Source organism: Thermobia domestica, chromosome 7 (genome assembly GCF_964235325.1).
Source record: "Thermobia domestica chromosome 7, izTheDome1.hap1.1, whole genome shotgun sequence".
Lineage (NCBI taxonomy): Eukaryota > Metazoa > Arthropoda > Insecta > Zygentoma > Lepismatidae > Thermobia > Thermobia domestica.
The window spans coordinates 269,137,239-269,162,696 of NC_137460.1; the positions used below are offsets into that span (position 1 = coordinate 269,137,239).

The following is a 25,458-nucleotide window of genomic DNA, read 5'->3' on the forward strand; positions in this document are numbered from 1 at the left end:
GGCTCCGAATTTGACCATTTTCCACGTTTTCTACAATTCATGAATTATACTCCCCGTCCTTGATGGCCCATTACTTGGTGGGAATTTTTTTCTGAAAAAAATACGGATCCCTTCAAAACAAGTCTAGTTCCTATTAAGAAAAAGTTTGAACAATATCTGAGATGGTGATGGTACAATTTTATTTTTTATTTATTTATTTTTGCCTCAATTGAAATGAAAGGCACCAGATATCTAATTTAAGTTAAAAACAATGTACGTTTCTCATTAATTTTTAGTTACTATAAAGATGTGACTTAAAATTTGTAAAATACTGTACATATTTTAATTTTTTGCATTTTCTTTTTCTATAATAGATCATTAAAACACATGACATAAAACATAAGAAATGTTTATTAAGTACTGACCTGTTCCGAGAGATCAGAAAAGATGAATACGAGCTGGTTTTGGAATGAAAATGGTGTTCTTTATGCTTAGTATTGGGTAGTTTAGGAAGTGAGTATTTATTGAATGTTTTATTATTATTATTCGATATGTCCATTAAACCATATAGTTGAGACTCTATTATATTGATAGAAAGATGAAACACTATAATATTAATAAATTTTCATAGAAATAGACACTAACTATACATTTAGATAGGAAGAATGTGTAAAATAAAATTTACTGTAGGCAGCCAATGGCACCCCAAAGTAAACAAACTTCTGTTCTTATAATATATCGAACGTAAAGAAACGACATTGGTTGATTTGGCGCTTTATTGATGCATTTCGAAGGAAAAAAGAGAAGCAGGACACGAGGCAATGCTTCGACAAGACGATCCGCCCAAGAAAAGAAGAAAACTCCCGACGAGAGCTCACGTCGTGGTTCGGATTCCACGTTAATCAGTAGGTTTACGTTTTGTATAGCCTCGCTGTTCACGGGACGTTAAACTCAAATTCAACTGAACTGAAAGAATAAAATAGATTCAAGCTGATGAAAGAATTCGCCGTACAGAATTTTGAAACTGTTGACATTGCAGAATAATGCTGGATTTGCCCATAATTCCGTCATGGAATGTTAATGTCATGGTAATTGTAACATAAGACAAAGTAAATTATTCAATAGGTATATTAGATTTCACTGTTGTTTCCTTTCCAATTATCTGTGTTGCATCCAGTAATGCAGTGTTATGAATGGCTGTGAAGTTATGAATATCCTTTACGTTAAAGATATTGTAAAGATAATTTCACAGAAGTTTACTTTGGGGTATTGTAGGATGCCTGCAGCAAATTTTATTTCAGCCCAATATAAATTCATGCTGAAAAAAAAGTCTGTAGGTCATTGTCTCCGATTTTCCTGAAATTAGGATATATCATTCTAAAAACAAAATAATTAGACCCATTTTTTTCTGCATTATACAAAAAAATATTAAAACTAAATTAAGCATTTGTTGCAACTGAGACTTTCAGTGACTGTTTGCCATGGCATTTTAAAGAAAATGTGGATCAAATTTAACTTTTCCGAACTTCTTAATTTTAGGTTGTGAAGTTATTTTTTGAGTTTTAGTGATATTAATGCCTATTTTTAAGGCTTTTAGTACGTAATCATCCGGTTTCTATTTTTGAAGTACATTATAACCCATTTAAGTAGATTAACCTATTTAGATATACGGCTTTGCGTCCAAACGTCTCGCGCCCAAACGACCAGCTCCGGTATCACAGAGTGGTATAGAGCAGAGGGCTGGTGTTATTTAGCACTAGTCTTTAAGATATATATATAAGTGAGCATAGTGAGAAGGACCACATATACTTCTACCTTATTAATTTATACAGTATGGCGCTAAATTCGGTGTAGAAAAGCAGAGGGTGATTCCTGAGAGTAAAAAAAAAGTTCCAATAAACATAGGGCGAAAACCCCATCGTTTATGTATTATAGGCTGCTGAAATCATGAAGAAATGAAATTTAAACGTTCATAGCTCCAGAACTTTGGGACCTACCTTGGTCCGGTCAAGACTTCACTTAGAACCTAATATGTTCCCTATCCAAAAATGCGTGTTTCAGAATCCTGAGGTGCTTCCACAACAATGTTTATAGAGGGAGTTTGACTACGGGCCTATGATATAAAGTACTCTCCAACTACCTCCATAAAATTTGTTCCGTGAGTACCTTAGGTTTCTAAAACATGTATTTTTGGATAGAGCACACATTAGTTCCTAAGTAAAGTCTTGACCCGACTTTGGTAGATCCAATAGTTTTGGAGCTATGGACCTTTAGAATTGATTTTTTCATGTTTTCGGCAGCCTATAACACGTGAACGATGGGCTTTTCCCCTTAAGTTTATTGGAACTTTTTTGTTTGTTTTACTCTCAGGAAACACTCCTCTGCTTTTGTACGACGAATTTAGCGCCATACTGTAGGTATCGTTAAAAAAATGTAAATATTAAGCTAGGCTTAATCTGCACTTTTTAAGAAAAGTTTATATCTGTATTACTTTATGGCAGGCATGCATATAGCGGAGTTGGGATTTGGGCGCCAGAGTCCAGCGGGCAAGCTCTGTTTCGGTTTTCTACATTATTTATTTACAAATACTGAACAAAAATTCAGAATAAATTAAATCTTTTAAAAGTTTTCTTTTCTTTTTAACTCTTTTTAAAGCGAGCTTATCTTCTTTATCTTTTAAGTCGAAGGAGGAAATATAAACCACCGAACGATTTCTGTGTATGAACTCTGTCAAACTCGTAACCCAGCTGAGTTACTTTCCTTCCTTCGCTCAGTAATACTCATGCATCTACAGTTTCCATTTTCATCCTAAGTTAATTTTATTGTGTTCTGTAATATCATTATTTTAAGTTGGATCATAGTTTCAATTTTATATCTACACTATAACTTTATTCAGCGTACCAAATTTGAGTGATAGTTATTAAGATATTTAGTATATAACTTCCAAAAGTATAGGAAACAATGTTTTAGTATTTTGGATAGCCTGAGGTAAGATAAAAAAAAACGCATAAAACGCTTCGTTTGACTTAACCTTGATTCTGAGATATCTTTCGTTTTTAAATTTTGCCACACATGCTACAAATAGTAATTTTAAACAATTGCTTTATTTGAGGAGTGCACTGTGCTTGGAGGCTACAAACCGAGATGATTTCAAGGTACGCCGCACACAGGTACTACATAGGCGGTACCAAATTTGACCGTAAGTAAGGATGAATCCCAGAAAAAGGAAGAAAGTGTTGTGACTCACCTAGCATTTCAAAGTGTCTTCCTATGTGATGAACTATCATCAGCCTCCCATCATTAGCGCGCGGCTTGCTTGATTTGCAGATCGACGAAAAACGTTTTATATATAGAGAGTTTGGCATAGAGACATTTAGTATAGGAAGCCCAAAATTCATAGCGTCAACATAACACCAATTTAAAAATATAGACTGAAGATCTAATTAATTCTTATTGACTGTGATTTTTTTTATTGGCGTAGCTCGCTTCGTGTGATGTGTATGGTACTCATTTAAGCTAATTTGCGTGCATATTCTGCTGTTTTAACTTATGGCAGTTAAATCACACTTCAGATTCTAAAGTAATGTATAATATACCTACTTCATATCGTTAAATATATTCTTAATGAAGGTGACAGAGAACTTTTCAAGAAATAGTTTAACTTATTTTGTGTGTGTTGAGGGGAGGGGGGACGTAAGTAAACGCATGATTCTGCTGCTTGGTTTTCGGTGATTGGTACAGTCATCTTCTGATCTACAACACTAGGGTGTGGGAAAGAGTTTGTAAGATGCAACTCTGTTCAAACTTTTCTTACCAAGTAAGTGTTTTTTTTAATGTTAAATAAAACTTGTTAAAATTGATACACTGATGAGGTGTATATACATTTCAAACTATTATAATGTAAGGTATGCAATTAGTAGACTTAAATTAATATAGACTTTTTGTTTATGTATTCACATTAAATATATTGTGTACTACAAATGTATACTTAATGTAAAATTTAATAAATTATTACTGTAATTATTCTCAATAAATCTACAGGATTTTATTTTATGTATTGTCTTTTAAAGGTTTTCCTTTATTTGGCTTTCGGTTTGTTCTGTAATCATAAGTAATGTAGGATGGTGGAATTTAGATCATTTTAAGGATAATTTCTCTATTATATACGATAACTCAAAGAAATAATCGATTGTATATCGCATTAAATATTTACATGATATAAAATAGGTTATTTTCCCCATTTATCATGTATAAATCTTACCACCAGTGGGGTTCTGTAGTATAGACACTGGTTGCTTGAGCACTGACTTCAGGAGTGGTAGAATGAATGACTATTCGGAAACAGTGAGTAGCCTAGTGGTTAATGCATCGACACGGTAAGTTGAAATTACAGGTTCAAATCTTAGTCCATTCTTGCATTTTCTTTCCTTTTGTAATTATGTACTTTAGCTTAGTAGACCTGATTTCTTTATACTCGAGGTATTTCATCATGACTTTCAACACAAGGACGACATGAACCACTCACATGTTGATAACTGGGATGTCTTCCTTGTGCTCTGTCATTTATTCTACGCACTACAATAGCTGTTTTAGTGTTGTGTAAAACATACAACGAAGAGCACAATTAAGACACCTCGACTGTGGACATCTGAACGTTTCAAATACATTTTCAGTAATGTGTGGAAATGATACAGAAAACTTTTCTAACGGCGTATAAAATATTTCTACAACGTTTTTGTGTATTTTGCGAAAATATTTTTAGTATTATTTGGAAAATGTTTTCAACAACATATGGAATATATTTCCTTAAGGGAAGTAGGATATATTTTCTGAAGGAAAATGATGGTACGTTTTAGAAACGTTTTGAAAATATTTCATTGCTGTGTGGGACCTGATATATAGTACTGTAACATTGGAATTTATACATAGAAATACGCTTTGTTAGGAATAAACTCTGTCACAGATTGTATTTTGATTACACCTGACAGTCCTTGCAGAGTGGTTTGCTGGTGCAATGCGCTTTGCAAACAAGCTTGTGACAGATTACATAGTTTTAAGGGGTGAAGAATCACGTGGCTTGCTAAAAAGAAAACCAGATATTTTAGGGAACTAAACCAAAATATAACAATTGCTGAGAAGGAAATATGTAGTGGTGTGTGGACGTGGGAAAGAGTGGGGAAAAAAGGAGTTTGATAAAATAATATTTACTATTACTCTTACCCCAATCAAAGCTCGGTAGAACGGGGAAGTGATTATTCCAGGTTTCATTTCAATCAGCAAAATAATAATAATAATAATAAAATGATATTTTTGTGGGCCGTTCCGCGAGGTATCCAAGGCTGGGTGAAAATGACCTAGCTACACTTTCTGCCATTTTTGGGGGTATTTTCCTTTTTTATATATGAATTCTACTGAAATGATTTCCAAAAGTAAAAATGGTTGCTAATGGAAGAATACTAAAAATATTAGCCCACTACTTCTTTTTCATATTTTTTATAAAAGATCATCTGGGCCAAATTGACCCAGTTTTGGTATTCAAAGGGTTAAATTCATTTTTAGTAAAAGGAGGATAGGCCGCTGACAGTGTATGAGTTTAGTAAGTTTAGTAGCGAAGTATTAGCCGAGGAGGTGCTCAGACGAAGGAAGAAGTAGTGGAAACTTTTTGAGTGAGTGTAATGGGCACATGTTAACTACCCAGAGGATCTAGAATGTACATGAAAATACTGTGGGCAAGAGATCATGTGATCACTACGTCAGGAGTAGTGTTAGATCAGGAACGGATTGGTTTTGGTAATGGGTTAATGAAGCATGTAGTGGAGGCAGGGATAAAATTGTTATAAGCTGTTTCTCTCGGTCTGAGCGGCTATGGATGTTAATATTGGAAGAGCTGGTAATGCAGGAAATTATTAGAAATATATTGGAATGGGAGGGGAATAGGACGACCTGGTCGAACTAGATGACTGTCATTGTGACACATGAAGATCTGTAATAAATAGTTATGATTAGATGTTCTGGAATATTAGATGGAGAGTCAATACTATACCATGTGTAAGGATAAAATACTATTGTCACGCCGCTGGTGGCGCGTCAGGTCGGAAGCTTCTTATCATGTCGAATGAGTTGATAGCCGGTAAATTTGCAATTAAATTTGGAAGTGAGATGCGTTTTATTGATAAGCAAAGTGTGAAATTGTTCCTCGTATAATAATTGTTCAGATATGAGTATATGAAGTAAGTAGAAGAGAATGTTGAGAAATAGAAATAAAAGTCATAGTCAAATACCTAGGTATATATGATCACTATGAAGTTAAATATTTGTTTCGAGTGGAGATACATGAAATTGCACATACAAACCATTGTAAGTGGCATGAAAATCGAAGTCAAGAATGTTGCGAGCTGCGTGCTGAACGTGTAATATTCATGGTTGTGCAAAAGATGAACGTTTTGAAGAGTGTGGTTGCCAAATGCTAATAGCTTATGAATATAAAGAAATTGATTAGTTTCTCGTGCGTCTCGTCTTTTCGATATGGAACATAATGAGTCAACAGTGAACATAATGAGTTTCCTTATGTGTATACACCCCTATTAGAAGAAATCCTTGTTTACTTCTTTCTAGTTAATTAATATTTTATTTTGAGTGCTGGTATTTAGGCAATACAATAGTCACATAGGTATCGAGCTTAATTATAACAAGAAAGATATTGCTTCAATAAAGTGAATGTACAGTTTCGCTTAAAGCGTATCCACTATCTGGTGTTTGTATTTAATATTGTAACTATAATAGAAATTTAAATCCTAGTTCACATCTTATCAGGCAAAAATGGTCCTGGGTCCAGGAGGCAAAGTGTTATCATTCATGAAATTTTCTTTCATGTTATCACTGTAGGGTCAATAACAATGAATGTCACGAGGGTAAAGTGTACTAACAGGGCGTAAACATTAGGGACAAGGGGTATGCTGATAGCGATTTGGTGTGGGGTCCAAAGTGAGGTACTATATATTGCATGAATAAAGGGTGCTGAGTTTGGAAGCGTTTGTTGATATAGGTGAGTTTTAGTTTTTCGATATAGTACTGCAATATGGGGAAAGTTATGCGTTGGTATAGCTCCAGAGTAGGACTAGGTAATCGAACAAGGAAAGCTCTTTGGAAAACTTTTGGTTAGAGGATCAAAAGATTTTGACAAATTATGGATGATGCGGCTATCCGCACCGTAAATTTGTGTGTTAAATTTTGCAATACGTAATCTTAGTATGTACTTAGAATAGTCTATGCTTAAAGTTCAAAAAATGGCATCAAACCGTAGAAAAGTTAGAGTTCGTGCTCCTTCTTTGGGAAAAATATTTGTGCTATTTCTGTGCTTTTTCATTTCCATTGTGAACCCAGTAGTAAGTTTACTCCTAGAGTCTGCGTTTGACAGTATCTTCAGCTGGAAATGCAGTGAAATACCGTTATCACTTATTGCTAGAGAACACTCAATTAATGTAATTTACAATGTTCAACCGAGATGGCAAGTAAAGAGTGAGAGTGACTAGAACAACGTGATCCCACGCTAGAAAAGTGTGCCGTCATTTGCTCCATATTCTGCGGTTAATGTGGTGATGTACAGAAGAATGCTGATCAAAAGTGCAGTGAACAAAACCACGTTTAAACTATACTATCTAAATGTACAATGCATTATGATCAATTTTACGGACTGTGGTATGAATATTAGTTAGTTGCTGGAATATGGCTGTTTAGTGGTAATTTAAACGTGTCTGAAAGTATTGGTAAGGAACAGTGGAATGCCTTTTCTTAACCAATTCTCTACATAGATAAACGACCTCAAGACCACAGGGGCGGATTGTTTGTAGTATTAAAATAAATAGGGCAGCAGAGCACAGAATGATCTCGTACGTGAGTGTGAAATTATTTGAGCCCAAGTAGGTCTATCCAAAACAAACTTCGTCCGGTGTTTCTGCAGACCATATACGAACAGTCCTCAAAGTTTAACTGAAACATGCCACGAATCATTTCCAAATGTTGTCACAAGATGACAAAATTGCTCATTTTGGTGACTATAACTTGAACTTACAAATGGATCTACAGTAAACATGGGATAACATCACAGAAATGACATTCCTTTGTCGAACATTCTACTCAAGCACTCGACTTGGGATTGTACGATTTTCATAACGCGCGTAAAAATAGCAGCTTAAATTATGCCATGTCTATTTTTCCGATAGAATCCGTCATCTCATTTAAAGAGTTCCTTCTCCCAGACCGCGAGTTGCCCGTTCCCTATCTTACTCCCAACCCCAGTAGCCAGCAATCCAAATCAAAAAGAAAGTTTGTACCTGACTGAAGGAAGGGCCCTTTGGGTGAAATTTGCAAAGTGCAACAGGTGATACAGTGGACACTTTTACTAGGTTGAACAATAGAAGACGCACTGGATTCTTTCCCTCGTGTTTTTAATGCAACAATAAATACTTTGTACTGTTCAAAAAAGTAAAAACAATGAAATTTCCAATGAGGCACAGCGAACAGAGTCGCTACACATTACGAAATAAAAAAAGCTTTGGGAACTGTGGTGTGCATTTCCAAACGAATACATATCTTAAAATAAATTCTGATATACGACTTAATATAAAAAAGCTATTGAGATGCAGCAAACACCTAGATTATATCTAAAAAAAAAAAAAAAAAAAACAGACACCAGCATCAACAACACTAAACAATTTTGGTATCTTATCAGATCTAGGTCTAAAACTTCTAGCATACGTCTTTTAAAGTACAGTGTTATATCAGGTGCACAAATTGAGGGAAGAACTGAAAATTTTAATGAATTCTTTTGAAATAAATTCTCAACTGCATAATTGACGTACCTCCCTGTTCAATCCGTTTACTCGTCCACTTCATCTCATATATATATCACTCCTCCAGAGGATGAGTTACTCTTATTTTCGCTCCGGCCTGGGAGCCACTGGCCAGGACAATATAAGCTGGACCTTTCTCTGTTCGAAATTATATATTATTTTTTTCCATTTTCGCTCATTTTTAATAGATGTTTCAGGGAAACCTGCTTTCCCTGTTCTTGGAAAACAGCCCGATTCTCTTCCATTTGTAAATGTGGATTTGAAAGTAATGTGTCATACAAAAGTAATATCTCGCTACTCTAAACGTATCAATCCTCTGCGAGAAAATTATCAAATGCATTACTTCCCTTTCAGTACAATCCCAAAGTTGGTAGTGGAGGGTGGACGGCCAATCTGCCGTCAGAGGGAGCCAAAATGTGATTTTTTGTTTCGCATTTACATAAAACTGTAAATAAAAGTTTCATTATTTTTCATCCGCTGTTTCATTTTTAACTGCCCTAACATAAAAAATAATACAAACCGATATCTATACGTGTTAGCATTAGAATTAATAAACGAAAACCTGAAAGCTCCTCGTAAAATATCAACTTTGCAAAAAAATTACTGGTGTGCTTGGCACAATACAGAAAACTAACTACCGATGATGAAGCAGTGTAACCAATCCGAAGAGATATTTGCTATATCTGTGGGTCATGGGAAAGCAACAGAACTCGCCTTGAATGTAATGATTGTGGAAAAAAACATGTTCAGAATGCAGTCAAAAATTATCACTACTTGCAATACATGCCAGCAATCTCAGAAAGAAAGCAGTGAAGTGGATGTTGATTAACTTTGAACCCGCCTTGAGTCTACATATTGTGGAAAAAACATATGCAAAAAGCACTCAATCATTACTGCTCTCTGCAATAAATATCAGCATTATAACAACAAGCTCAGTGACATGGATATTGGTTTGGTTCGAATCTGTTATTTTGTGTTTTGTTCAGTGTTTCCACTCATATTTAGCTGTGTTGTAGTTAAATTAAACTTATACTTTTGGTCAACAATGATTTGTGTTAATTTACTTAATTTAAATGCTCCAAAATATACTTTTTGCATCATGCACAATGCTGAAAAATATGAATAATTAATCACGGCCGAATTGTCGTCGTCGCGAGCGGAAACGTGAATTGGTAGTACGTGAGATTGATACGTAATATTGAAGGAATTTTATCGCACTTTTGACTACTAAGATGTTTCGCATTTGTGTATTTTATCACGTGTGTAAATTGAATATACTTTTTATGTACAAACATGATTTTTTACTAACTAGTTTCACATATCTTACAATGTCTTTCCACTAACAAAATATGGACTTCAGGTAAACGCTTTTCACAATTATGCACAGCCATCTTTTACCTGTATGAGATAGCATGTTTCCCCAAAATTGAACTTCGATTATACCGTTCTTCATAGTCTTGACATGAGCAGTTCATCCCCATCTGTATTTATATATCTGTTGGGAAATATAAACTTTAATTAAGCGCTTTCTACACACGTAGAACGATTTAGTTTTTTCCTTAGTATTAAATAATATGTTTTCTCCTGTGCGTTTTAACATGTGCATTGTAGAACGTGAGCTCCATATAAATCTTCTTTTCGCTTGTGTGTTGTCATGAGTGTGAGAGTTTCACTGTGTATTAAAATGTCCTGCCAAACTTGAATATAGACCAAGTACTATTCCAAACTCTAAGTATATGTGAAGTTTTCCACTTGTGGATATTAAAATTTGTCTTGCCAAACTTGAACGCAAACTATATGCCGCGCTCAAATCAGAAGTTGCTAACTCATTATTGGTTGATTTTACAGGATCACGCTTTAAATTTTGTAGAAATGTGTTGAAATACCGATATATTAATACAATGGTGTAAAATTTTCTATGCTGGTTCGTTTTGACAGGTGTGACGTTGTCTTACAGTACCAGATACTTATAAGATAAACAGAACGTTTTTGAATAAAGTTTAAAACCTGATTTAACAACTTTTCTTATAAAACGAGTGAAAGTTGGTAAATCAGTACACTCAAAAACTTCTAAGTATACAAGAGAATAAGTAAGGAATACGAAACATAGCTTCGAACTTCATTTTTAACAACCCACATGCACATTCACTTTATATCATCATCCCGCGCTTGAGAAACGACTGTGGGCGAAAAAGAGTAGAAGATATTGGTGTCGAAATTTTGATACGGACCATCTTTTCGCTCAAACACCACGAATTCCGGTAAAGTTATTAACACTTTGGATAAAAATGCTATTAATCACGCTTTGAAATCAAAGACGACAACAACTGGAATGCAATCGTGTTCAATATAGTTAGTGACTCATTTTTTGACACATACAACCTTAATACGATTTTAACGTAGTTTTTCTGATCAGTTTAACCCATGTGGAAGGGACAAAGACTTGACTTTATAATCGCTTATCTTCAATTTGCCTAAAAGTTTCTATCAAAGAACATGAAAGAATGTCGTGGAAACGGGAAATATAAATATATGCGGTGAAAATGGAACTGCGCAACTATGCGTCGGCCAGCAAAATGCAGCTAAAATGCAGATGGTCCGGAAAGTCCTAGTGTTCGAATTGACATGTTTTTCCGTTGGATCTACACTTGTAGCTGATGAGGAAGGTTCACCCTCACTATAGATGTCACTTAAACTTGTTGCCCTTAACTCCCTTACATACGAGAACTCTCACGGACTATATTTGGAATTTTTATCTCTAGATAAATGTTCCTTTGTGAAATCGTCACTTGAATCTTCGTCGGCGTCAGCCACCTTTACACTATGCAGCAATCGCTGTGGCGGCAAAGCAGAAGAGCCATTCGTAGAGTAGATGCGGAACCAATTTCCCGTAACATCTGCCCCCAAAATACGGACTTAATTTGTCCTTCACAACTAACATTCCATTCCAAAGGACACGTACATTTGAAGGGATTAATGTGGTCTGACTCCTTTAAAATTTAATTCTGTCGTAGTCCTCTTTAGCAGTGTATTTATTGTGCACATAATAGTTCTGCCAAAACTTAACTTGTGAGAGCGGCAAATTCTTTTCTATATGCCATGTCTAGTTACGTGTCTTGCCAAACTGATTCTAAAAAAAATCCTATTGAACTTCCTTCTCATATCTGTGGTAATTGAACTATGTGTTTTACCATGCGATTTGCCAAACGGGAGCTGCGAGTAAATGTATTTCTACACTTTCCGCGCGTGTAAGATTCTTGTTCTGTGTGGATTAACATTTAACTTGCTATATGTAAATCTTGAGTAAATGCCAGGCTACGTTTTATGCATATCTCTTGTTTGTCACTTGTGTATTGAAATGGCTTGCAAAGATTGAGCATAGACTAAATAATTTTGAATATTTATTTGTGTGTGTGATTTTCGTCCTGTGTGGCTCAACAAGTATGGACGTTGAATAAATTCCATTCCAGGGTCTTGGCACGTGTGAGAATTTGGCTCGGGTGTGGATTAACATGTGTGTAGCCAACTCAGAACGTCATATAAAAGCTTTACCACACTTTGGCAAAAGAGCTTTATATCTATTGTGGATTAACATGTGTAGCCAAATGTGAACGTAGTCAAAATTTGTAACCACACTCTTAGCATGTGTGACGTTTTTCTCCTGTGTGGATTAACATGTGTGTACCCAAATGTGAACGTAGACTAAATCCCTTACCACATTCTTGGCACGTGTAACTTTTTTCTCCTGTGTGGATTAACAGGTGTTTAGCCAAATTTGAACGTTCATTAAATGCCTTACCACACTCTTGGCATAAGTGATTTTTTTCACCTGTGTGGATTAACGTGTGTCTAGTCAAAGTTGAACGTCGTTTAAATGCCTTACCACACTCTTGGCATGTGTGACTTTTTTCTCCTGTGTGGATTAACATGTGGTTAGCCAAACTTGATTGTTGATTAAATAACTTACCACACTCTTGGCATGTATGACGTTTTTCTCCTGTATGGATTAACATGTGTGTAGCCAAACTTGAACGTTGTTTAAATCCCTTACCACACTCTTGGCATGTGTGATGTTTTTCACCTGTGTGGATTAACATGTGTGTAGCCAAATATGAACGTAACCTAAATCTTTTACCACACTCTTGGCACGTGTAAGGATTTTCTCCTGTGTGCTTTAACATGTGTGCAACCAAATCTGAGCGTCTTTTAAATGCCTGGCCACACTCTTGGCATGTGTCACGTTTTTCTCCTGTGTGGATTAACATGTGTCTAGCCAAATATGAACGTAACCTAAACCTTTTACCACACTCTTGGCACGTGTAAGGTTTTTCTCCTGTGTGCTTTAACATGTGTGCAGCCAAATCTGAGCGTCTTTTAAATGCCTGGCCACACTCTTGGCATGTGTGACGTTTTTCTCCTGTGTGGATTAACATGAGTCTAGCCAAATATAAACGTAGACTAAATACCTTACCACACTCTAGGCATGTGTAATCTTTTGCTACTGTGTGGATTAACATGTGTGTAGCCAAACTTGAACGTCTAGTAAATGACAAACCACACTCTTGGCATATGCGATCTTTTTCTCCTGAGTGGATTAACATGTGTGTCGCCAAAGTTGACCGTTGATTAAATACATTACCACACTTTTGGCATGTGTGTAACGTTGCTCCTGAACGATTTAACATGTGCGTAGCCAAACATGAACATAAACTAAATTCCATTGCACATACTCCGCAGATGTTGGATTTTTCACCTGTATGCACTAAGTTATTGCTTGACAAAGTTGAAATTTGACTAAGGTGTTTTTCTCTCTTTCGGTAGGTATGACGCTTTTCACTCTCCTGTGCTAGAATATGCTTTGACAAAAGTGATGGATGAAACCCCTTGCCAAACTGCATCGAAGTATGAGATTCCTCATCTGAATGAGAAATTGCTTCCTTTAAAGTAATACACGTATCGTCTTCTCCGTGGAAAGGTAATACGTTATCGCGCCTGTAACAAATTCAGCAAACAAGGAAATGTGAATGTAGCTAATGATTAAGTAGCAACCAAAAAGTAATCATTCTCTATATTTGATGATAAAATTACACTCAATTTGTTTTATTACTTGAAATATTGTACAAATATGAAATGGAGTACCACTGAGTAGTTTCCATATCTTTCTATTCGCAAAATAAGAGGCTGTAGTTTGTTTCACTATATCAAATTGAGCCATCATTTATACCGTGGCTGCTTTGAAACAAATGCACAGTACGAGAATTAAATCTGTCTTATCTGTAGTTTCATGTGGAGAAAAAAAAAACTTGCGTACCAAAGTTTTAAGAACAACTGAACTTATTAATATAAACTTTACCGAAAATCATTCACTTTATCATCAGAAGAGGAATACGAAAGACATTTTGAAACGAAGAAACAAAATAATATACAACTTTCCAAGGTGAGGCAGAGAAACTTAAAGTAACCAGACTAAAGACGAATCATTTACAGCGTAGTGATTGTAGTTCAGTGGTCTAGGCGCTTGGCCAGTAATCTGGAGGTTATTCGATCGAATACACGTCGAGGATTTTTTTTTTTACTTTAGGAATGTTGATGGCGATTGATCAGCGATAACACACGCTTTATTAAATTCAAATATTTGAATACTTCTATAATAATTCTTTAATAATAAATTTGTATGATAGACACGCCCCTGTACTTAAGAAACGTGTTTCGCGACCCCCATCACCATGCTAAACCGATGAATTTAGTTCGTAAATGGCGCGGAGAAATAAAGCTTATAGAGCATACATGAGACATGTTGAAAATAGTGATCCTTCCACTGATAGCACAAGAAATCCTAATACAAAATTCGAAAACAATAGGATATTAAGAAACCGTTGCACTCAAAATGTAAGGAAAGTAAACCGGCGCTTTGACTATTAAATACTCGAATTCCAAAATAATGGAGCAGTTCTTCGGAAATGGCTAAAGTATTAGGTGTTGGGAGAAACATAGCCAAGAACGCAGTTAGTTATACGCCAGATGAATTGAACACTTTTTTGTGTCAAAGCTGTATGATACCAGCCTCCATGAAACTGCAAACAATGAATAATATTGTAGCTTCGGAAATTAACTCTCTGTTTTCGTTTTCTCACGTACAGCCTGCACATATATTAAAAGCGATCCAAAAAATTAAATCTAAAGCCACTGGTACAGATGATATTTCAATAACCATGATCAGGAAAATCCTACCGCATGTACTTAATCCTATCACTGACATTTTTAATTACTCTCTTGCCACAGGTACTTTTCCCACAGTATGGAAAATCGCTAAGGTCCCCCCACTTCTAAAAAAGAACAACGCTGATAATATTGCAGACTATCGTCCTATCAGTGTCCTTCCCGAGCTTTCAAAAGTTTTCGTATATATTGTAAATGATCAAATTCGGGAATATATAACAACAAATAATTTATTGGATACATTTCAATCTGGTTTTCGAAGTAATCATAGCACATGCACTGCACTAGTAAACTTAACGGAGGATAAGAGATTGGCTACTGATAACAGAAAACTGACGCTCCTTACTCTACGTGACTATAGTAAGGCGATTCAAAGGATTGATTTTGACATATTACTTCAGAAATTGTAATTATTGTTTAATTTTTCTGAATCAGTGGTTAAATGGTTTCATTCTTACCTTTACGAACGTAAACAAAGAGTAGTGATCAATCAGGATCACATATCGACATGACGTTGTATCAACAGTGGAGTGCCGCAGGGTAGCGTACTAGGTCCCCTACTCTTTGCCCTTTACATTAATGATCTCCCAAAAATTCCCACCTATTGTAAATACCATATTTACGCTGACGATTTTCAGTTATATGCTTCTTTTCCCCAACAAGATATTAATAATGCGATTGAGAAAATAAATACTGAGTTAAACAGAATCAGCGACTGGTCTACGGCTCATGGGTTAAAATTAAATGCAACAAAATCGCAGTACATCTTAATTCGCTCCCCAAGAATTCTTTCTTCTATTAATATCTATCAGCTCCCAAATATAATATTGTCCAATACTGTTATTCCATTCTCTACAGCTGCCAAAAATTTGGGACTCATAATAAATCAAAATCTCTCCTGGTCAGATCCAATAAATGGAGTTTGTAAGAGAGCATTTGGTGCCCTACATACGTTAAATCGACTAAAAAATTTCTTACCAATATCTTTGAAGATCAAACTTGTCAAGGTACTGGTTTTCCCACATCTTGACTATTGCGACTCAGTCTATTCTGATCTAACAGAAAATCAACCAAAGCGCTTGCAAAGAGTGCAAAATGCCTGCATTAGATTTATTTTCAATATAAAGTACAGGGAACATCTCACATCTTTTTATTAAAAAAACTGTCATGGCTGACGTTAGTCGGAAGAAGAAATTTACATAATCTTACCCTATTGTACAAAACACTTACTACGTCAGACCCATCGTATCTAGCCCGTAGATTTTTATATTTATCAGACTTTCATACTAGAAGCACAAGATCAAAAGATAATTTCTTGCTCTCCATCCCCAGTCACAATTCTAATTCATATTCAAAATTCTTCACAGTAAGTACTACACGCCTCTGGAACAGTTTATTTCAATTAATGCACAACGTTTCCACAGTTGCCAAATTTAAAAACTCTGTATATTCCCTTCTCTTAAGTAAAGATAAGGACACTGGTAGCACATGAAGCATCTTCCTCTTACCAGATTATTAATAACCCACATATGAACACACAACCAATAGGTAACCTATGTTAATTTGTACACCTTATTCATACTTCTAGTACCGCTATATGCAATACGCAATTTTTGGTTTCTCCATGTTATTTTGTTTCCCCTATTGTATATTATTTTTCAATTTTTGTTTTTGAAGTTCTTAACCATTTTTTTACTTAAGTAGTATATTGTTTTTTATGTGGCTCAATACTTTTCTTTTGTAATTCTTAATATTTTCTATATATTGGTGTTTTTTTAAATATATATAATGTATGCACGTGGTTAAGAGCTCGGAGAAGGCTGCAGAGCCTTAACTTCGCCACGTAAAAGAAGTCATAAATAAATAAATAAATAAATAAATACTCGTTTGTTTCAACACTTGAACTATCAAATTTGCAGGAATAATACTAGTGATAATAAATATTATCTAGAAAAATATTTAAAAATTAAAAATTTATTATCGCTCAGGCCATACCATTACAAGCAGAAACCTGATATTAGCCAAAAGAAATTGGTTTTGTGTAACGTTGCCCATGAAAAGACGAATTTCTCATCTCGATTCTAAAAACAAACCAAACAAAATCGGGATGAGACTTAACATTTTAATTCCAGACAGGACAAAGCTAACTCACTTTATCGTCATGCTTTGGAGATGAGAATCGAGACGAGACGAAAAGTATCGTAAACATTTCTCGTCTTATCTCGATTCTAGAAATAGTGTATGCCACTCTTTAAGCAACAATTGCTATATAGACTGAATATTATATATTATTTTGTTACTTTGTACTTCAGAGCTCATTGAATTATGGTCTGTGTATATATTTTGTAGCAACGCTTTTATAATTACATCTGCTAACTCCACACGTTAGTTTATTACAAGCTTTAGTGTTCAATTATATTCAGGTCTTTCTATTACAGTTATTTTCCTGGAAACGTAAAGTAGAATATTTTCTACACGAAATATTAGCAGAAAGCTTTCGTTTAAATTAAAGTTGCTGTAGAGGTGTCTCATGAAGGTACGGAACCCCTTCCTCGAAACCCCTACGTTTAAGTAAGTTTTGCCAAACTTTAGTGCAACTATAAAACTTTTAATAGCATTATTATTATTATTATTATTATTATTATTGAAGTGTTGAAAATTTAATGGTACAACCTGTTCCACCCAGCTCCCGCCTAGTACGCATTGTGCTGAACAAACAACGTGTGTATAGGTTTTCTCCGTGTTCTGATTCTTCTTACTTTCTTTATTTCAATATTTCTTTCATTCTCATCATCGACGTGTTCTGTACCTTAGCCGGCAATACCATTACTTAAAAACAAATTTTCTTACGGCTCTTGTGAGTTCAGAATCCATATTTTCTACACGAAATTTGCCTCGAAACTTTCCGTTATAACATTTAACTACTTCTAGGGAAACTTTCCGTTATAATATTTAGCTAGTTGTAGGGAAACTTTCTGTTATAACATTTAGCTAGTTGTAGAAACGTATGGGGAGGGTATGTCCTGTTCGTCCTGACACTTCTCTCCAATCCAGACTATTTTTTTTTTACTTCTGGCTAACGCTACGGGCGATTTTACAGGTTTTAATACAATGTGTCCCCATACGGAAATTGTTATCTATATTATTATTATTAATAATAATAATAATAATAATAATAGTATTATTACTGAATATTTGAGACCGCAATATTACGTTCTACAGCAACGTAAATCAACATACTGAAGTTACGGAAATAAAAATAAATTCTTTTAACCCTATATACGGATGAATTGAGTTATGAGATACTATGCAGAGAAAAGATAGGAAAAAGGTATCAGCTACTGGATAATGTGAAAATCGAACAGAACTTAAGTAGGATTTGTCTTTATCACAACACCCTTTCGAAGTAACACCCTTTCTTTGGGTAAAGGACAGTAGTGTAATAACCTAACTCCTGGGCCAAACTCTAGGCCAACCCGTTTTGGAAATATCTTTCACTAGCACAGATTAAGTAGGGTGAGATTGGGCAGGGTGCTTTGCGCATAGGCTTTTATGACATTTAAAATCATAAAATACTTACATCTAGCATTAAAAGTAAAAAAAAGTTTTTACGTCAAATTTTACATCCTGGGTTGATTTTAAGAATAAAAGATTGGCTAATGTATCTAATGCTATCGATAAACAAGATGTTGTAACATTAGAGCAGCTTGAATAAGTAAACGAAGAGTTCACACGAAAAGAAACTGTATTATTACCATGTCGATTGGCAAAAGATGATGTTGAGAAACCAGTCATTTTTGTATATAATTTAGCTGCTGCCTACAAATTGCTTTATAGAAATAGGTTAATGCATACAGAATTAAGTCTCAATTCATAACTTATAGACACATTTTTAAATTACATTCTAGTTGAAAGTTTTCCATTACACTTTAATATAAATGATCAGTTAACAATTAGACCATCCAAAGATTCTGATTTGATACAAGGCAAATCATTAATGCTTATTATGTATATAGAAAGAGAGGTTGAAGATGAATACGAAAACGAATCAAGTGATAATGATAATGTTTGGAGAGTAGTATTAGGTAATGATGAATTTTAAATTTCTATATAATAAACAGGATGTATTGTGTTAAGTGTAAGAAATCAATAGATACGTAGAAAAACACTATTAGAATAGAAAAAATAAAGAATGGAAGATATAGTAAGAAAGGTATTGGTTCTGTATGTGGTGTTACTAAATCATAATTCGTTAAAAAGAATGATTGACTAGAACGAGGTAAAGATATTAGAGAAAACATTATAGAAGAAATTCGCAAACCTTCCGGAAAGAATTATCCTATGTTAAATATTATTGTTAAAGGTATAAATGATTTATGGCAAGCAGATCTTGTGGAAATGCATAGTGGCATGTTAAAAGGTATATCCAAGTTAAACAAAGGATATAAGTATTTGCTAACGATTATACATGTGTTTTCGAAATATGCTTTTGCTGTTCCTGTTAAAGATAAGAGCGGTAAAAATGTTACAGAAGCATTTGAATCCATATTAAGAACGAGAAAACCTAGTAACTTACAAACTGACCAAGGCAAAGAGTTTTACAATAAAGAATTTAAGGTGATGGAGGAAAATTAGATTCATCATTACTCAAGCTATAGGGGTAAGAAAGCTTCTGTTGTTGAGAGATTCAATAGAAGTCTTAAACAAAACATGTGGAAAAATTTACAACACAAGGAAATTATAAATGGATAGAAATATTACCAACAGTAGTTAACAAGTATAATAATCGTATGCATAGAGCAAGCCTATAGAAGTTAATAAAAAGAATGAGCAAATAAGTAAATAGAAAGGGTTATTTGAAAAAGGATATACACCTAATTGGTCAACAGAAGTATTTGTTATTAGCGAAGTTATACCATCGAATGCACCTACGTATAGAATTAAAGCTTTAGAAGAAGAAGATGTGCAAGGTAGATTTTAAGAACCAGAACTATTAAAGACGAAACATAAAGATGAATACTTAGTAGAGGTGTTGAGAAAGAAAGGTGACAAAGCATACGTTAAATGGTCAGTATTTGATGATTCACATAATAGCTGAATACATAAAAGAAATGTTGTAGTATAAATTTAAATATTATTTTTATGGAATAATAACCATAATAGGTTAGTATGGATCAAAGTTTGAATGAGATATGTTACGAACAGACTAAAGATAACTATTGGAATGGTATCTTTGGTAATTTTAAACTGATTATAGATAAGAACACAGGTTACTTCAATACTACTAAATTGTGTGCAATGGGAGGTAGAAGATTTAAAAAACGTTAGAAAATAAAGGTTCAAATGAAATATTAGAATATTACAATAACAAACTAAGTGGATCGAATTTGGGCCACTTCAAAAACTCGCCTTATAGAGTACAACTAACTGGTAACGAAATAATGTTAAAAAATATTTTCTAAACATAAAATACGAGTACTATGGATAGTTTAAAGGTTATTTGTTACGAACACATTAAAGACAATTATTGGTATGCTATTTTTGGATATTTTAAACTGATTATGGATAAGAGTACAGGATACTTCAATGCTACTAAGTTGTGTTAAGATGGTGGTAAGAGGTTTGATAATTGGTTAAAAAATAAAGTCACAAGAGTTAATAAGATACTATGAGCTAGAATTAACCAACTCTCTAATTATAGGAATTGCTCTTCCACATACCTAGTAAAAGGAGAAGACAAAGAAGCAACCTCAATCATATGAGGAACTTATGTACACAAGAAATATTTCTAGCTGTTGCCTTTTTGTTATCTAAAGATTTTTACAATAAGTCTTATGATATTATCGAAGACTATTTCATCCAAGACTTTAAGCAATATAGAGTTAACAACGAATTACTCCAAACACAAATGCAAGATATAGAAATATAGATGGAAAAGTTAAGTCTTAAGAACAAGTGCTTAAAAAAATAGCAGCACCATATACAGTCGAAGATTCAGAAGATAATTGCCTAATCATATACAAGAAGAACAAACTTAATGATCCTTTCTCTTATTATGCTATCAGATGCCAAAAGAGAAGTCTATATAAGCCTTTTAATAAGGCAGAAGAAAAATATCCAGATCATGAAATAATATACGAAAAGTTTAGAGATCCTAACAGTATTAAGTTATTCAACATAGTATATGAGTTATGAGTTATGATATGAGTTAATATCCGAATCTAATACAAACTTATTTAAAAAGGGCAAGTTCAAATTCTTTGTATTAAATTCATGTTACGGTTTCGCAATCGCACTTGTTAACTCGATTGTCACTGTGATACGAAAATTCAATTACCCGCTCACCGCATTCCACACATACAAACAGAAAGAACATGTGACGTTACAGTAACAAACTACCATATGACTGTACAGAGACATATAGTGAGAAAAATATGAACTACCACCAATCTTTCAAAAAGGACGTCACTCAAAAGGCACGAACACTTTCAGCAAGTGACTCACGCAGAAACAGTTCCAAAAAGTGATTCAAACAATAAGAACATATTAAAGTCATTGTTTGAGTCTAATTAAGTATTTTCCTTTTTTTTTAAAAAAAAAAAGAAGAAATCATGCAATTTTGGATGGCCTTAGCCTGAAAATTACAAACCACGTAAATCTTCCACTAGTTACGGTTCGAATGATATTCACACAACAGTAATACTATGTAACGGATTTTAAATTGAATTTGAGAATTCTGATATTAAAAAAACGACATAAGAAAATTTTTTGATTCGTTGTGGAATCTAGTGATGGGTAGGTCCCGTTGTTCATGGTATGTTGAGGGAGTAATGCATGAGCCAACTAGGCACGTGAAAATTGATAACGTTCAGCGAACAAAGTGATTGCATATAAAGTATTTTAGAGCTGTGTACGTTTGAGTTCAACTAAATGGCAATTGAGTATTCTAAATGATTTAGGGCTATTTTCAAGATGCCAAAAGTCTGATTTAGAGTGGCATCCTTACATGAATTTACTGTTATAATGTATGCGTATTTTAACGTGATGCCAAAGGCCATTAGAGGGCGGCTCACTCCGTAGATAGTTACTCCTTCTTGCTTCCCGAATGCCTAGCTTGTGAATGATAGATGAGTAGGAACCGTTTGTTGTGCATCTTTAGTATTTTGAAGGTGGATAGAATATCCCTCTTGTGATGTTCGTTCATGATCAATGCCCATAAATGTGCTAGTAGAGTTTTTATTTGCCGTAGTCAATAATATGTTTGTTGAAAAGAAGATTAAGTAATGATTGTATCAGCTAAAAATCGCGTGTTCGCTAATGTTGTAAAGATCCGTGCATTAGTCTTGATGGCTATGTACCTGTTATAGTTGATGATTTGGTAAAAATAGAAGTTTGTTTGCGAGTACTACTGATAATTAAAAAAAATGTAAGTTTTCATATATATGTGTTTAAATAACAGCAAGACAAGAGAAATTGTTTTGTGAGTTGACCTGTGATTCTAAATTTATTTGAAACATTTTAATGAGTCTTTCGTTTTGCCGTATGAGCAATATGATTATTGAAACTTGAGACTTTAAATGTTCTTGCATTCCTTTAGAATTTTTGATATTTAGTAAGTTGTAATACAGTATTTTAAATAATCAGTATACAAGTAATGTTATAACTATTTTACGAAATGCTTGTTTTGAAAATTGTCTTGCTTTATTAAGGTTTTTTGGGTATGAATATATATATATTAATTTATATTATGATTTTTATGCTACATTATGTGTTTATATTTAGTAGTTGAATATTACAAAATATTTTTGAATAAAAAGGTTTGGGTATTGAATAAGTTTGTTGTAAAAAAAGGTGCATATACACACATTATACTACACTAGATACACATATTAGGAATTTCGGCTTTAGCGTTTACACCGTTGTTAGGCAACACTCCCGAAATATACACATTTTCTGTTATTGTTTAGTAATTAAGTATTTTTGTGTTAATGTCTATCTGTATATTCATTTAGTTTCAAGTGTTTACTATGATTTCAAATATGTTATATGTTCAGTGAAAAAGATTGGAAAATCAATTGATACATCCATTCATGGTGAGAAACCCACAGTTGAAAAATAAATAGATAAATAAATAAATAAGTGAATGAAAGAAAAGAACTTATAAACTGCATATTTAAAGGAGTAATATGAGCATTTTTATTAATGGTGGTATAATGCTGGCTTAAATGAGGGATTATAAATATAACAGGTGGCTTTAGCAACAGTTGGCTTATCATCACATATGTTGAATAACCTTATAGTTAACAAGTGAAAAGTGATCCACTATGTACAGTGATGTACCAATGTACCGATTTCCATGGTGATCTTCCAGTGAATTGAACGTATATACAGGATGTTCCACAATATAGTGATTTCTTCAGTGATACTTAACAAAGACCATTAACCCTCGGGCGGCCGCGGTTCTCTTCACAATTGAATCTATTTGTTCGCTCCGATTATTTGTTGTTCCTCCGGATATCACCGACGTGAGACTCACTTTTTGGAATTTAAAAGAAATAGAACAATGTTAATTTTAAACTTTATTAACCAAGGCTCGTATATGGAGGAGCAATTTTCAAGCTTTTTCCAGCAGTTTGGTATTTTACACATTTGTGTTAATAAGTACAGATCCGGTGTTGCACCAAGTTGAGTTCGTTCCGAATTACGCTTACCAAAGTACTTTTCTATTATTCTCAACTTATTTCCTACTGCACGCCCGCTGAGAGTACGCTGTACACGGAGGTCGACGAATATAGTTATCATCGCGAGGAATCAACTGTTCTACATCTGAGTAGCCCTACACTTATATTTTCGCTCTTTACAATTTCGCAATAGTGAAGTACTAGCTTGAAAGTTCGCACATTTCGGCAACTGAAAATTAATAAATGTTGCATCTGATGTACTGATATGACTAAGTCTGCTCATTTTAATTCTGCTAATAGTGCTCCTCCAAATAGAGTTTATGTTAACTGATGTATTACCAAAATTCAACTGGGTATCATTGGCTATCTTATTTTTCTTCTTAACCTTGGTGTTACATTTCGGCTCTATATCGGAAACATATTTTCGACATCGTGCTTTATTGGAAGTGTTACTTTTACGCTTGTTTATGGTAAACATTTCCGACCGATTGATTATGTACGAGACCTTCACTACGTAAAACACAATTTTCTTCGCGCGCCTACACTCTAAACTGTAAATTTGAAGTCGTTTCCTCGTACAATACTCAAATTTGATGAAGTCGGAATGGATTTGCAGCACTAAAATGCAACTCACGTTCGACATACACGGCTACGAAGACCGATTTGAATTTGTTAAGTCACGCAAAACCATTTGCCTGCGAGACAAAAACGACAACACTGTAAATTCGTTACCACACAAAACCAACAATTACCGCACATCCACTGGCAACACTGATATGGATGTGTAAAGACACATTATAATGTGCTCCTAATATTTAGTTTAAATTTAAGTGATACTGTTTACGTGAGTGAAGTGATACAAGAATAACGAATTCGGTAAGTACTCTTACATTTAACTAGATACATTTTGTTAAATAATATCGCTGACTTTACTATCTGTTGCAAAAATTATAAATTGACTGACACGTAAACATCAAATACCTGAATAGGAGTACGATCATAAGATATAAACAAACATCATGAGCTCCTGCATTGAGTGTTCCAAACCTGTTCTGAGACAAGACATTACCTCCAAAATTCAGTGCATTGAGTGTCTAAACTGGACCCACCTAAAATGTTCATAGTTAAAAGAAAGTGACGTGGAATATATGAAACAATCAAATTTGCCTTGGAAGTGTAAAGGTTGCATAAAAGCTAGGCGTAATACCAATTCAGAACAGAATGAAGTGCTACCATCTATCGAAAACATTTATAAACTATTAAAAGAATTAAAAGATGATATCTCCGTGATTAAAAAAAAACAACACCGACCTTGAGCGTGAACTTGGAAAATCTCTTGACCTGGCGCATCAGAAACTGGATGAAAATGCAGACATCATCAAAAAACAATCAGAAAGCATTTCTGCGTGCCTCGCTACTATTGAACAGCCGAAGGAAGAAAACATCGCTCTCAAAAAGCAGCTACTAGACACTGAGATGAGATTGGATGAGCTCGACCAGTATGGAAGACGAAATACGTTAGAAATACAGGGTGTACCAGAAAAAACGAACGAAGATACATATGAAGTTGTGCAACAGTTGGGCCGTGCTTTAGACATAAACATTGAAAGAGAAATGATAGATCTATGCCATAGAGTAAAGAAAGCTCCTCATCAAACATCAGGAACAATAATGGTTAAGTTTGTTCGGAGAGAGGTTAAAGAAAATTTCCTCCAGAAACGTAAAGT

At 34.3% G+C, this 25,458-nt stretch overlaps 1 protein-coding gene across 1 annotated transcript in view; it reads right to left on the reverse strand.

The window, feature by feature from the left end:
- Positions 1-379: 379 nt before the first annotated feature.
- LOC145690909 (uncharacterized) overlaps positions 380-25,458 on the reverse strand; it is a 70,250-nt gene continuing 45,171 nt past the window's right edge. Inside the window, exon 2 of the mRNA XM_081766337.1 lies at positions 380-13,823. Within this exon, the coding sequence (XP_081622463.1) occupies positions 12,470-13,823 (1,354 nt within the window). The 3' untranslated portion in view covers positions 380-12,469. The remainder of the gene's footprint in view (positions 13,824-25,458) is intronic.